This window comes from Zalophus californianus, chromosome 10 (assembly GCF_009762305.2).
Source record: "Zalophus californianus isolate mZalCal1 chromosome 10, mZalCal1.pri.v2, whole genome shotgun sequence".
NCBI lineage: Eukaryota > Metazoa > Chordata > Mammalia > Carnivora > Otariidae > Zalophus > Zalophus californianus.
This window is the reverse complement of record NC_045604.1, coordinates 59,990,532-60,006,805: the sequence shown is the minus strand read 5'-3', so window position 1 is coordinate 60,006,805 and position 16,274 is coordinate 59,990,532. Positions and strand designations below refer to the sequence as shown.

The 16,274-nt window shown below is 34.9% G+C and overlaps 1 protein-coding gene across 1 annotated transcript in view; it reads right to left on the bottom strand.

The window, feature by feature from the left end:
• FMN2 (formin 2) overlaps nucleotides 1–16,274 on the bottom strand; it is a 370,583-nt gene that overhangs the window by 135,826 nt on the left and 218,483 nt on the right. Inside the window, 5 exon segments of the mRNA XM_027609713.2 lie at nucleotides 6,183–6,303; nucleotides 6,426–6,485; nucleotides 9,538–9,684; nucleotides 11,812–11,941; nucleotides 12,106–12,197. Coding sequence (XP_027465514.2) covers nucleotides 6,183–6,303; nucleotides 6,426–6,485; nucleotides 9,538–9,684; nucleotides 11,812–11,941; nucleotides 12,106–12,197 — 550 coding nt within the window.

Here is a 16,274-nt window from a genome sequence, read left to right as displayed (position 1 = left end):
TTTAAAGACTGGGTTCTCCTGTAGATCTCTGAACACAGACATGACTTCAATTTGAAGATATAGTTCATGAATTTTAAGCATTTTCAAGTCTCTTATTGAAGGTGGGGGGAGGGGTGGAGGATACAGAAATAATTTGCATGAGAACATTCTTGTCCAGTTCCGGTAACTTAATTACTCAATGCCCCGTACATGTTGAGTTGATTTAAGTCATGTGGCAATTGCTACAATTTCTAACTAAGAAAGGCACTGGAACAGAAGTCGTCATTTGGCATGACTGCATCAAGAAACACTGCTGACAGCCAGAAGAGATCAAAAGCAGATCAGGTTGCTTAACAAACTACATGTCACTGAGCTAAGAAAGCCAGGGGAGCACCCAGAGGAGCTGTGGAAATCTTGGGAACAACTGTAGAAACCAAACCTAGTGGATGTTCTTATAAAATGCTAAAATGAGATTCAGTTGTTTTATTACAATGCCTGAGCCATAACACATTATTTCCCAGTCTTTCCTTAGAAATAAATCAAGTCTGTAAGCAGAAAAGAAGAAGTGATAGAGGCAGAAGGTGAGTAACTTAATGGTTATAGTTTATTTTTTATCAAACTAATCACACCATTTATTCTATTTTTTCCTTATTATGAATAGCCAATACTTATTGGATATTTACTATATGGAAAGTATTGAGATAAACTCTTTATACACATCATCTCTCATTTTCTGAACTTTCTTAAAACAACTTGCTTCTGGAAAAAAAAAAGAAAAAGGAGAACAGGCTATTTGAGTCTTCCTAAATGAATTACCTAATTTGGTCACTTAGAAGGAATCATTTTTCATAAGTTATTTATCAAAGTAGACATTATTTTAAACTATATCAAAAGTAACATAATTCAATAGTCTCCAATTTGATTCCCATTCAGTCAAATCAATGTACATATCTAATTATACCTATCTCATTCCAAAAAGGGACACAGGACAATTTTACTTTAGGCCTTGTTGATATGAAATGCTACAGTCATGCTAAAACTTTCCCAGAAAATGAATTTAAATTTCAGCGCATAAGATTTCCTTCCTTGTGTTACAAAATATCTTGTTTTCAATGGAAAAACTCAAATGTTGGAAAGGCAAAATGTAACACATATGATTAAATTGATTTTTTTGTCAGTGTTTAAAGGATACCTCAGAGTTTGACAGTCTTGTAAATAGCTCTTCAAGCTAATCTTGTTTTATAAGAACAGAAATATATAATTATATTGGTTCATAAACTATAGTTTCATTTCCCTACTTAGAGGGAAATGCCATGCTTCTGTTTCTCCTTAGAGGAGAAAGCTCTAAGCTCCTTAGAGGCAAATGCCATGCTTCTGTTTCTAACATGGTACCAGGCTTGCATTTCTTAAACTATGTTCCACTGACTAGAGAAACTATCAGATACTCTGTGAAAAAGTACTCTGTGATCAAATAAATTAGGGAAATACTAACACTTCTTTCAGAGAATACTGTGAATTCCCTTTAAATTTATCTTATCTCAGCAGTTCTTATGTTCATTTGGTCATGAAACTTTCCATTTCTAGAGCAGCAAATTGTAACAATCCATAGACAAATGAGAAAATACTGGGCGAGCAAATGCCATTGGTACTAGTTGAGGGAAGAGGCTTTTTAGAGAAATTTGTCTTATCCCAATGGGAAGTATAAATTGTGAGGCTTAAAATCATCACCTTCTCACCCCTCTGAGGTACTAAAAATTGCCAAGATGCCCCCTCAATGTTTAATGTGTGTAGTTAACCACACTGCTTAAGAAGACAGATGTGCATGAGGAAACAGTACCCAGTGGCACTGGTCAATTGTCCTTTTCAAAACCACGATCTGGTGTGTGCTCCTTCCCTTGTTTCAGCTCTAAGACTTGTGAGAACTTGGCATTTTCATGACTACATTTATATTTAATAACTGTAATAAGAAACTATGTAGATATGAAAAATAAATGAAGTAACATTCCAAGTGATGCACCAATCAAAGCAAACAGAAATCCCCTGATGATAGGATTACCATTCCACTCATTTATTAAATTACCTACAAACTGCAAAATCCTCTGTACGACCAAATTGTTGAAGTGTGAAGTATTTTCCAGATATTCCAGAAATGCCCCCAGCACCACATCAAAGAGACAGAGACAAAGAATGCAGAATTTCATAAGCAAACCAAGATACCTGGCGAATTTTGAAGTATAATACGTACCACACATGAATGGTTAGGTTTCCTATTATTTTAAGAAATCATATTAAATACATAGTATCATAGTATTATATAAATGTAAGATAGTTCTATGTATTTTTTTTTGCAACAAGGCAGTCATTCTTGGGCTCAATCAATGGGCACCCTTATTTGAGGCTCTAAGGGAGAACATTTAAGTGACAGAATTTCACCCCTCCTTGGCAGTGATGATTCTATCTATGGTACAGCACCTCGCAAATGCCTGACATGCACCAGGACTATAAATAAATGTGGAGCATTTAGAAAATCAAACTATAGAAAATAGATAGAAAATCAAACTATATAATGTTGCTCTGTTGATTTAAATCCATATAAAAGCATCTGTGATGAGACTATAACAGCTCCATAAGTTTGATTACAGGTCAAAATCTTTGGATAAATATTTCAAAACTGGGATACAATCTCTTAAAAAGTGATATCATATTTGATTTATAGAAAGAGGTAACCAACCCTCTTCTCATCTTGTAATACAACATCAAATGAAAATCTCACATAAATTTATTTATTCCCTATCTGTACTTATCAGACTTAACAAGAGACTGAAAGAGACAGCTGAGGTGTTCTCAGCTCTGCAACAAGAAGAACCCTCGTGATCATAAAGGGAATAAAGAGATTTTACATTCAAAACTAAAAAAAAAATTGTAAATTTTCTGTGTAAATATGACCTTTTTTCACTTAAAATCTCTTTATCTTAAAAATTATCATTGAAGTGTAGTTGACATATAAGATTATTTTAGTTTTAGGGCGCCTGGGTGGCTCAGATGGTTAAGCGTCTGCCTTCGGCTCAGGTCATGATCCCAGGGTCCTGGGATCAAGTCCTGCATCGGGCTCCCTGCTCAGTGGGGAGCCTGCTTCTCCCTCTGCCTCTCTCTCTCTCTCTCTCTCTCTCTCTCTGTCTCTCATGAATAAATAAAATCTTAAAAAAAAAGATTATTTTAGTTTTAGGTGTATAATATAATGATTCAACATTTGTATACATTGTGAAATGATCACCACAATGAGTCTAGTTAACATCTGTCACCACACAATTAATTTTCTTTCCTTGTGATGGGAACTCTTTTTTTTTATGATCTATTTATTTATTTTTGAGAGAGAGAGAGAGTGTGGTGGGGAAGGGCAGAGGGAGAGGGACAGAGAGTCCTAAGCAGACTTTGTGCTGAGTGCAGAGCTTGACACAGGGCTCGATCTCATGACCATGAGATCACCCAGGCACTCCAATTGTGATAGGAAGTCTTAAGATTTCCTTTCTTAGCATCTTTCAAACTTGTAATATTACTGACTCAAGTCACCATGTTATACATTACATTATATCCTCATGACACATTTATTTCATAATTGGAAGTTTGTATCTCTTGATCCCCTTCACCCATTTTGCCCACCAATTTGTTCTTTGTATCTATGAGCTTTGTTTTGTTTTCTGATTTTTTTTTTTTAGGTTTTCTTTTCTTTTTCTGTCAGACTTATTTCACTGAACAAAATACACTCAAAGTCCATCCATGTTGTTGCAAATAAGATTTCATCCTTCTTTATGGCTGAGTCATATTCCTGTGTGTGTGTGTGTGTGTGTATGTGTACTTATATATACGAATACACACCACATCTTTATCCATTCATCTATTGATGGACACTTCTGTTACTTCCGTATCTTGGCAATTGTAAATAATGCTGCAATGAACAGAGGGGTACAGATAGCTTTTCAAATTAGTGTTTTCATTCTCTTCAGATAAATACCCAGAAGTAGAACAGCTGGACTCGATGATGGTTATATTTTTAATTTTTTGAGGAAACTCCATACTCTTTTTCACAGTCGCTGTACCAGTTTGCATTCCCACCAACAGTGCAAGCGATTCCTTTTTCTCCACATCCTCACCAACACTTGTTGCTTCTTGTCCTTTTGATACTAGCCATTCCGACAGGTGTGAAGTGATATCCCATTGTAGTTTTAATTGGCATTTCCCTGATAGTTAGTGATGTTGAGTATCTTTTCACGTGCCTGGTGGCCATCTGTACATCTTCTTCGGGAAAATGTCTATTCAGACCCTCTGCCCATCTTTTAATTGGGTTGTTTGTGTTTTTGTTATTAAGTTGTATGAGTGCTTTATATATTTTCAATATTAACCCCTTATTGGATTTATCATTTGCAAATATCTTCTCCCATTCAGTAAGCTGACTTGTCCTATTGTTGACAGTTTCCTTTGCTGGGCAGAAGCTTTTTAGTTTGATGTAGTTCCATTTGTTTATTTTGCTTCTGTTGCCACTGCCTTTGGAGTCAGATCCAAAAAAAACATCACCAAGACTGGTATCAAGGAGCTTACTGCCGCCTGTCTTCTTCTATGAGTTTTATGGTTTCTGGTCTTACAGTCAGGTCCTTAACCTAATTTGAGTTAATTTGGGGGTATGGGGTAAGATACTGTCCGGTTTTGTTTTTTATGCATTTGGATGTCCAGTTTTCCCAAACCCCATTTATTGAAAGAGACTGTCCTTTCCCCATTGTATATTCTGGCCTCTTTTTTCGTAAATTGACTGTATATGTATGGGCTTATTTCTGGGCTTTCTATTCTTTTCAATTGATCCATGTGTCTGTTTTTATGCCAATGCTATACTGTTCTGATTATTATTGCTTTGTAATATAGCTTGAAAACAGGGAATGTGATGCCTCCAGCTTTATTCTTCTTTCTCAAAATTACTTTGGCTATTTGGGATCTTTTGTGGTTCCCATACAAGTTTTAGGATCATTTGTTCTAATTCTGTGAAAGATGACATTGGAATTTTCATAGGAATTGCACTGAATGTTTAGATTGCTTTGGGTACAAAAGACATTTTTAACAATATTAAATCTTCCAAACAATGAGCATGGAATAGCTCTCATTTATTTGTATATTCTTCAATTTCTTTCACCAATGTCTTATAGGTTTTAGTGTATACATCTTGCACGTCCTTGCTTAAACTTATTCCTAGGTATTTTATTCATTTTGATGCAATTGTAAAAAATGAGTTTGCTTCCTTAATTTCTCCTTTGGATAGTCTGTTGTTGGTGCATAAAAATGCAATAGATTTTTGTATATTGATTTTGTACCTGAAACTTAATTTATTAGTTCTAATAGTTTTTGGTGGAGTCTTTAGGGTTTTCTATATACAAAATGTTATCCTCCGCAAATACTGACAGTTTTACTCCTTCTTTTAGAATTTGGATGGCTTTTATTTTAAATTTTTTTTTTTAAAGAGGGAGAAAGGGAGAGAGGAAGGGGAAGGGGAGAGGGAGAAAGAGAATCTTAAGCAGGCTCCCTGCTGAGCGCAGAGCCTGACCGTAGGCTCCATCTCACAACCCTGAGATCATGAGCTGAGGTGAAATCAAGAGACGCTTAACTGACTGAGCCACCCAAGTGCCCTTTAAATGTTACTTTTAATTTAGAAATCTGAAGAATTTCAGACTCATTTCAAAATGATTTGATACAAGGCTTCTCAGCTAACAATAACATGTTATACATGCATGTGTTTTTTGACCAACTATGTGAAAGAAGATTTTTGTTCCCAGGAAAGTTCATAAGCCACAACATCTTGCGCAAGTATACCAAGGGGGGATAGGAAGGAACTACTTCTCTCTTAACAATAACATGAAAAATGTACAAATGTCCTTGGCTATCAAGTGAAAACAAGATGATCAAATTTGCTCCTGGTGAAAGGGATTGCTATTCGAATAACCAATATACTACTCAATAGCTAAATGTCTAATATACATAACTTTTTAAACAACAAAAGAATAAGATTATTGGTAAAAATTTTTCTTTTGCCACACTAAAAAAATGTAGTTTTACAAAGCCATTAAGATTTACTTTCTTACAAAAACATTGAAAAGTCTGTGTTTTTCTCATTAAAAAAGCATTTGGTAATACAAACATGATCCTTTAAGATTATAAGTTACCTTTCAAGTCTTTCTTTAGTTTTCTGAGATCTTTTTGAAAATCTTCAAACTTCATCTGTGAAGCCTGAAAAAGGTCCTGGGGTTCTGGCAGTGGAAAAACACACTGTTCTTTTCCAGCATCCTAATTAGCAAGAAACACATAATTTTAAAACAAACCAGCATAAATATAAATAAGGACACAACAAAATGGCAATGGCAAAACAACAAATAACGAAATCGAACTATATGTAAAAACTGTCTTACCTCATCAAAATTTCGAAGATAATAGGAAACAATATATGACAACAGGCTTCTGCTATTGTCCTAGGCAGAAAGACCAAAGTAAAAATATATTTTTTTAAATATCAAATATGCAGTGTCAAGTAAAATAAATTCCAGTAAATCAATATATAAATGAGAACATTTAGAATAAAATATGAGATCCTACATTTCAAAGTACTTCGGCCACTGCATCAAAGGAGTTTGCTATGTCAGCAACTGAGATTGAGGAATAAATGTCCTCACACCTATAAATAATGCAATGTGTGTATTTCTATAGGAAAAAAAATGTAGGACTTTTCCTATTCTAATGGTTTTCAAAGAATAGCTTTTCACCCCCTTTCTGGCACACTTAGGGGCATTTTTAATGATTTCTCTTTTTTTTTGCATCACTTGAAATTTGTACTAGATCATTTGAATGTGGGAGGACAAATATATATATTTTTAAAAAACCTTACAACACAAACTACACCCCCTGAAATGTTCTATCTAACCATTATTTCCTTCTATTTATAAAAAGCAATATCCCTTTATAATTTAATTTGACATGATATGATAATATACCTTTTGGAGACTTCCCTCATAGTAATTTATAGTAATAACATAATAATAATATGTGATGCAGTTATACATTGCAATAATAAAAGTCATATATTTATTAGAAAGAGCATTCGCTTATAAATAATTAAAGCAACTTTCCTTTGTCCTTCCTAACTTATAAATCAATGAAATGGTTAACCATACTTGAATCAATTAACAAAACGTTTATTAAATGCCTGCTGATAGGCATGCTGAGTGAAAATTCTGAGTGATCTAAATAACAGCTCTGTCCATGCAGGTCTACAAATAGTACTAAGAAGTAGACACAGTTATATTTGTTTTATACAGAGAGAACCAAATCAGGAAGACTTCACATAACTCTTGTGAGAATGCAAGTGAAATTATAAAATAAAATTTTGCTTCTTGATTTTATTATGCAATTTTTATCTAGATTGTTCCTTGTAGTTATTTAAATTAATAAAACTTAACTTATTGGGAGACTGAATAAGATATATCAACCAATAAAAAACAAATAATCCCTTATTCATATATAATTATAATTATTAGAATCTATTTCAGATCCATTTTTATAAGCTAAATATTATGCTGATGCTATTTATATTCCAGTGTTATTTGCAAATGTTACTTGTTTCAATCCAACAATCAGTTGTTAAGAACTATTCAAGTGCTTAGAAGAGAGTTTTTGCTTTTGAACAAATGTGCTTTATCAGGTTGACATATTGGAGGTTCCTGTGAAAACTTGTGCCATACAAATATAATAGCATCTGAACAAACATAACCATAAAAATCACAAAAATTATATGTGCTGCTGATGTTCCAAGACAGCATGATGGCTTTATTTAATTTTGGGAAAGCAGTGTGTGGGATTTCATAGAACTCAGTGAAAGAACGGTAAATGGATGTATGAGTGTATGTATGAATGAATGAGCAAATTAGTTGTTGGCCAACAGAAAAAACAATAAAAAGTATCTCTTTCTTAGGTGGGAAATTACAGTTGACACTGGACAATATGGGTTTGAATTGCATGGGTCCACTTACACTTAGATTTTTTTCCAACAAATATAGTACAGTACTGGAAATGTATTTTCTCTTCCTAATGATTTTCTTAATAACATTTTCTTTTCTCTAACTTACTTTATTGTAAGAATACCATATATGTTACATATAACATAGGAAATAGGTGTTAATTGGCTAATGTTATTGGTGAGACTTCTCATCAACAGTAGGCTATTAGTAGTTAAGCTTTAGGAGAGTCAAAAGTTATATGTGGATCTTCAACTGAGCAGGAGGTCAGTGCCCTGCATCATTCAAGGGTCACCTATATACATTATCTAGGAAGAATAATTCTAGTATTTCCATTTCTATGAGCCAGTCATTTACTTATATTTATAATTTTAAAAACATGACCATAATTTTCTTTATCATATAGTTCTGTGTGGAGATTCTTTTTTTATTTTATTTTATTATGTTATGTTAATCACCCTACATTACATCATTAGTTTTTGATGTAGTGTTCCATGATTCATTGTTTGTGCATAACACCCAGTGCTCCACGCAGAACGTGCCCTCTTTAACACCGATCACCAGGCTAACCCATCCCCCCACCCCCTCCCCTCTAGAACCCTCGGTTTGTTTCTCAGAGTCCATAGTCTCTCATGGTTCGTCTCCCCCTCCGATTTCCTCCCCTTCATTTTTCCCTTCCTACTATCTTCTTTTTTGTGTGTGGAGATTCTTTTATTAAAGAAACAGAATTCTATTATTTTCTAAGTTTACAATCTCACACATTAACTCTAACCATCATAGTTGTTTCCTTAATATTATATTTTTACTGACACTCTCATAATCTCTTAGATGTTAATTTTAAACAAATACAAGTATAGAAGTAGGATCAAAAATTAATTAGGCCTGCAAAAAGGCTTGGACATCCCCACGCATACCAGTATTAGGGGAGGATGATATGTAGAAAAGCAGGATCATCTTTTACATTTTATTTACAACCTACTTTCACCCATCTTTGTTTTGCTTTTAAAACACAAGCCTGCTGGCCTCCATGACTTAACACAGAAGAGGAATACCATCTAATTTATGAAAATTAATTAATCCTCAGACTCCAAAAGGATACTTATCAGCAGACATGATAATGACAGAGTGAAAAATAATTATTTTTATTTTAAAAATCCTCTAGTTGTTCTGCATGGAGCACTGGGTGTTATACGCAAACAACGAATCATGGAACACTACATCAAAAACTAATGATGTACTGTATGGTGATTAACATAACATAATAATAATAAAAAAGAAACATAAAAAAATCCTCTACTCAATTATGCGTTAGACATAGGATTCACAATTACTCACTTTAGGAAACATTATTCACAAAATCATAAACATATGATGGCCATATACTTTTATCTAGTTGAGAACATCAAGACCTTGGAACATAAACATTTATTACAACAGGCTTACAGTCAAACTTATTACTAAATAAAACATCGAATCCTCAATTTGCCTACATTCATTCGTACAAAATACTTACACTGCTTTTGACATCTTTCAGCTTTGGAAGAATGTCTAATCCGAAGCCATCGGCCTGTCCTCGAGTCTTATTCCCTCCATTCATGTAGTTGCCAAAAGCAAGAACCAAACCCAGGATCTGCATAACCCCTGGGCCATTTTTTAATGTCTGTGAAACCAAATAAAGAACACTTTCTTTCTTAGACAAAGTTTTTTTTAATTATCTTAAGTTAGTGGCAGATATTCATATTATACTAATAATTTTGGGTCACATCCAAACTCTATCGTTGCTTATTATTAGGGTATTTTATTTTATTTTATTTTATTATGTTATGTTAATCAATTACATTACATCATTAGTTTTTGAGTGGTGTTTCCAAAGTTAACTTTAAGAAGCAGTACCATCTACCCAACAGACACATGAAAAAGTACTCAACATCGCTTGGCATCAGGGAAATCCAAATCAAAACCTCAATGAGATACCACCTCACACCAGTCAGAGTGGCTAAAATTAACAAGTCAGGAAACAGCAGATGTTGGCGGGGATGCGGAGAAAGGGGAACCCTCCTACACTGTTGGTGGGAAGCAAGCTGGTGCAACCCCTCTGGAAAACAGTACAGAGGTTTCTCAAAAAGTTGAAAAGAGAGGTACCCTATGACCCAGCAATTGCACTACTGGGTAGTTACCCCAAAGATACAAATGTAAGGATCCGAAGGGGTATGTGCACCCCGATATTTATAGCAGCAATGTCCACAATGGCCAAACTATGGAAAGAGCCAAGATGTCCATCGATAGATGAACAGATAAAGAAGATGTGGTATATTTATACAATGGAATATTATGCAGCCATCAAAAGGAATGAAATCTTGCCATTTGCAACGACGTGGATGGAACTGGAGGGTGTTATGCTGAGCGAAATAAGTCCATCAGAGAAAGACATGTATCATATGATCTCACTGATATGAGGAATTCTTAATCTCAGGAAACAAACTGAAGGGTTGCTGGAGTGGTGGGGGGTGGGAGGGATGGGGTGGCTGGGTGATAGACATTGGGGAGGGATATGTGCTATGGTGAGCGCTGTGAACTGTATAAAACTGTTGAATCACAGACCTGTACCTCTGAAACAAATAATACAATATATGTTAAAAAAAAAAAAAAAGAAGAAGAAGAAGAAGATAGTAGGAAGGGAAAAATGAAGGGGAGGAAATCAGAGGGGGAGACGAACCATGAGAGACTATGGACTCTGAGAAACAAACCGAGGGTTCTAGAGGGGAGGGGGGTGGGGGGATGGGTTAGCCTGGTGATGGGTATTAAAGAGGGCACATATTGAATGGAGCACTGGGTGTTATATGCAAACAATGAATCATGGAACACTACATCAAAAACTAATGATGTAATGTATGGTGATTAACATAACATAGTAAAAAAAAAAAAGAAGCTGTACCCTCTACAAGCATTCAGGTACACATTTGTAAACTGAGAGACACCACTCTAGGTGATTTCTATGATATAATTGCGCTGAAAACAAATAAGGCTGTAATATGAGAACCACTACAAAATAATGTTGTTGCCATCATCCTAATTGTACCTACCTCTGGAGCAATAGAAATTTTTGGCAAAACACAGTTATAAAGATTAATTTCCAAATTTAGATTTATCCCTATAAAGTTCACACTCACTTCTTCCAAAACACAAAACTTAGCTGGAATTTGCATGTCTTCTTTCCTCTGAAAATGTGTCTTTAATAACATCTTACTAGTTTTCAAAATGATTTACCAGAACCAGAACGAATGGTACTATTGATTTTTGACAAATTGCTTTAAATGGTAATATTGGTAATTTCTGCCAAGCATTTATTCTTTGTTTTCAGAAGAATATTTATCTGCTATTGAGTCATACAGCTGTTCCTAGATTATTTGGATAGAATCATTAACAATTTGTTGGAAGCCCCTTCCAAAACTGAAGAAGAATAAATAAAATGCCTTCACATCACATCCAATCCGAAGTCTGATGTAGGAGAGGACTATGGAAAGTGAAGAGTTTGTGAAGGGACAGAAATCCATGGAGGTAGGAGCTAACAAGTGCACTCTAACAGGGCCCCACGGCAGTGGGCGCCTCTGAGTTTTCGCTTTGATCTTGAAACCAATCGTGGTGTGTTCTCTTCTGTGGAACTGCTATCCTGCAAATTTATGCACACTTACAGTATATTAAAGAAAATGTTTTTGAAATATGAACATGACTGGACACAATTAAACATAAGAACTCAATCGTCAGCATTCTATGGATCAGAACCCACCTCACACAATTTCTGTAGCAATTCCAGTTTGCGACGAATTGAGCAAATGCTTTCTGAAAACGTGGACTGGAACAGAATACAAAAGACTCGCTCTGAGAAGTTGGGGATTAGTGACAGTTCATAAAGGAACCTAAGGAAATAAAGCCAAGTTAAGAGGAAAATATAATTCATATAAACAGATGTTTATCCTCCTATCATTCAGAACCATTATGCCCGGAAAACACTACATTTTCCAAATGGAAAGAGGCTGCCCGTAGCCTGGCTGCCTTCTATGAGGTCCTGAGGTGTGCTTACTGTTCAGGTTTGTCCAGAGACTTGGCATTTTCCTTGTCTTTGGAGGACCGGCCGTGCTTTTCAATTTTTTCCAGTTCATCTGACTGTGCTCTCTGGAAAAAATAATGCCAAGTGGTTATTCAAAACCTGGTGAAATGAATCCCTTAGATTATAATAATCTTAATACAGCAAAACTCTATATATTTTCATATTTCTTAGCATGTTTGCCGTAAAGCTTGACTTAATTCACGAAGGCATTTTAAAGTGTAAATATGTTTAATGCAAACCAGATCACCTCTAAACCTTCCAAATAATGTTATTGGCTATTAGTGATCTGCAAAACATTTATTTATTCAAGCATACTTTAAAACAATACAGTTTTCCTCTCTTGCTTTTTGGCGGCTTGTAATACTCTCTAGAATACAAGAATTTCATTTTAAAGTGGCATGTGTTATTCAGAAATCAATCAAGTTAAATTTGGAAGTAATTTGATCCTAATGTTGTAAGATTTTTAAAGGAAAAAAGTACTTATTTAACTAATACAATCATTGTTTATGGCCTTTTTTTTTTTTTTAGGGGAAAAATACAATTGAATTATTAAGTCCTGGGACAAAATAAAAGGTTTTGATTTTTCTTTTTGACACAAAAATGGCTTCAGGCTTCTTTTCTTCCAAATTATCTTCTTTTACCTTTCATCCTAAATTTGTTTCTTTGTAGGAGAGTTTCTTCTGCATTTTCAATATATAGTAGAAGATTTTATAGACATTGAGAAACACAAATCTATTCTTTATGAAAAATTTGGATGCTTTTTATTTGTAGTCTTGTCTTTATTTTATGATTTGTGAAGATGTTTCAAAATAGCCAAATACAATATTTCTATGCATTAAAAAGTGTGAGTAGACTACCATACCTTGAATTTAAGTCTAATTCTGAGAACTTAAATTCCCTTCACATTACTTTTTGCTTAAATATTAAAGCAGTTTAGCCAAGAACTACTGTATAAGATAAAATGTGATAGCCTTATAGAAACTAAAGATTTCATCTGAAAAATAGCTATGTTCTGTTTTTTATTCACTGATTGTTCAGGTGATAGGATTAACTAGCAAAGACTAGTTCCTTCAAATAAAGCTTCTTTTTAAAAAAAAAAAAAGATTTTATTTATTTATTTATTTGAGAGAGAGAGCACAGGATGGGGGAGGGAGGGTAGGGGTGGAGGGAGAGGGAGAAGACTCCCCTCTGGGCAGGGAGCTAATACAGGGCTTTATACCAGGACCCCAGGATCATGACCTGAGCCAAAGGCAGACACTTAACCAACTGAGGCCCCCAGGCGCCCCTAAGGCTGCTCATTTTAAATTTTTATTTATTTATTTATTTATTCATTTAAGTATGCTCTGTGCCCAACATGGGGCTCAAACTCATGACCCCGAGATCAATAGTCACTGAGCCAGCCAAGTGCCCCCATATACACTCTTAATAAAGGTGGCTTTTTTTCCCCCTGCAACTGAAGAATTAGAATGACCAGTAAGTGTGGGTGGAGGTGCCAGCATGTTTATCTTTCACTGCTTTTGAACCATCAGTACAAACATTTACACTGTCAAAAAAGCAAATAACAGCTTAATGCTATTATGAAAATCATTTTTATCTTGCAGACCCCCTTGCAAAAAAGTACAGAACCCCTGGGCACCCATGGAGCAGACTTGAGAACTGACATTTGGTAAAACCTTCTTATCCAACTGATGATTAAATTATCTTCAGCAATTCACCATACTCAAATACCTCCAGTAACAAAAAACTCATTGTCATTCTAAATTGATCATTACATCTTTAAAAAACACCATCCAAAAACAAAACAAAACAGCTTCTTTATATTAAACAAAAATACTTCCTGTACTTTCAGACATTGGCCCTCGGTCTACTCTCTGCGGTCAATTGCAAATTCCTTTCAAATATTTGGGAAAGTTAATTTTTCTTCTTTTGTCTTCTGTGTTAAATACTTTGGTACTTTACATTTTATAGGGTATGAATATGAGTCTATCACAATCATAGTTGCTCTTTGAGTAGGTTTCTGATGGCTTAACAAATGAGGCACACCTCACAGTGTCCTCTCACTCTCCCATCGTACAGTCGGCTGCTCAACTCCATCATTCCAGAAAGACTGTTGCTGTTAGTGTAGCCTGAAATTAAGGACAATATTTGGAGGAACCCTACATCCTCTTAAGTTATCAGTAGTCTAAAACCTTTGAATTATTTTTCATGTTTACAGGCTCTATTCTGTTTCTCCTATTCTGTATTTATGAAATTGATTATTTTGGACTCAAGCATAACAACACATTTGTTATTTTTTTCTATATACAATCAACTATTCTAAGATTTTATAGCTTGAGATCATAATTCTGTCATGCTATGGAGCAAAAAATACTTTGGGTTAGGGTAGCTTGACAGAGCTTCAGAAAAAAGAGGAGGTAAGACCTGTGTTTTGAAGAATATGCTGGCTCTAGATAGATGGAGAGCTCATCTCAAGGATTCGTCTCTAAATTTGCTCTCCTTTTTTATATTCCCCATCACTGTTGAAGACACGGGCATCTACCTGATAACTCACATGGTCACACCAGATCTTCTACCTGGAATATGCATTATTCACTTTGGCTTGCTGCTCTTGGTTTGACTTATGAATGAACTCCTCTGGAAAGCCTGCCTCAACTGCCTTGCTCTCCATTATAATTATTCTCGTTCCAAAATGATAACACAGAACCTTATATATTTGCTTTGTTTTATGCTATGCTTATCACAGCATCTTATTGGCCATATAAATATATGCCTGCACCTTCTATTGATTGGAGCTTCTTGAGAAGGGCCATGTCTCAGGTATCTCTATGGTCCTAGTAACCAGTATGGCTTATGGTATACAGTTAGTAGTCAATAATATTTTTTTAAACACTGAAAAATTGTATCAGTAATTGAATATGACAAAAGAAGGCTCCCGAGTCATGAAGAAGAGACAGGGAAAAGAGGAGGGATAATGACCCAACAATATAAGAAGTATTGAGGACATAATGATATGCAGATAATTTCAACTATTTATCATCATCCTAAGAGTATAATGAAGGTACCTCTGAGGTCATTTGAACTCCAAAATAGATACTATGCATGCGTGAGACAGAATTAGTCATTTCAAATGCTAGTACAAAATAGGCAAATAAAAATAATAAGAGAGCTATGCCTGGCAAAAGTATATATGGATTCACTCATCTATACATTCATTCAACACTACTCTCTTGTGCCCCTATCACTCACCTCATGCAGAGATACTATGTGTGTAAAGGTACAAGAAGCAGGACTAAAACACAGTAGGTTTTTAAGCAATGATAATCAACTCGGCAAGATTCGGCTATTCATTAATATACCATGACCAATTGTTTCTTGCCCATCAGCTTGGCTTGCTCCTTGCAAAGCATGCGAGATCAAGCAAAAGTCAGTTATCTTCTATCTGCTAAGGACCCACATTATTGTTCTTAATAGCAACCACACAATTTATGTCAAACTAGTGGTTATAAATTTGTACTAGAACCCGGTGGTCATCTGGATACTTTTGGTTTTGTTCGGCTTCAAAGTAAATTTAGTGTCAAGTGTTCTTCTCTGCTCTACTAATATGAGGTAATAATCAAGGTCAGACTTTAAAACAAATGAATTTTAGGGATTCATTAATCCACTCATTTAAAGGCTGTATTTACCAGCAGTACACCAGGCACTGGGGATAAAAATATATATAAGTTAGGCTTCAGACTCAAGCAAAATCCTAAAACATAATGTACCAAATAGCTCATAACACCACTCTTATTTGCTTAACCCTTCTGTAGCAATCTTCTTCGACTGCTTTTTATTTTTTATTTATTTTTTTATTAACATAATGTATTATTTGTTTCAGGGTGCTTTTTAAATCTATATATGACTCCCCATATTTGAAGAGGATGTTAATGATCTCACTACCATACCAGTGGCGATTTGTTGAAATAAATTCATTCTTCTTTTACAGCCAAAGACATGGGCAACACAGGCACACACTTACATATCAATTAATAACATGAAGGAATTTCCAAGCTCCAAATATTCAAATCACAAACTTTCCCTCTCCCAGTCTCACTCACTTCCAAAATTAAATCATCCAGTCTCTTTCTTCACTGTATACCCCT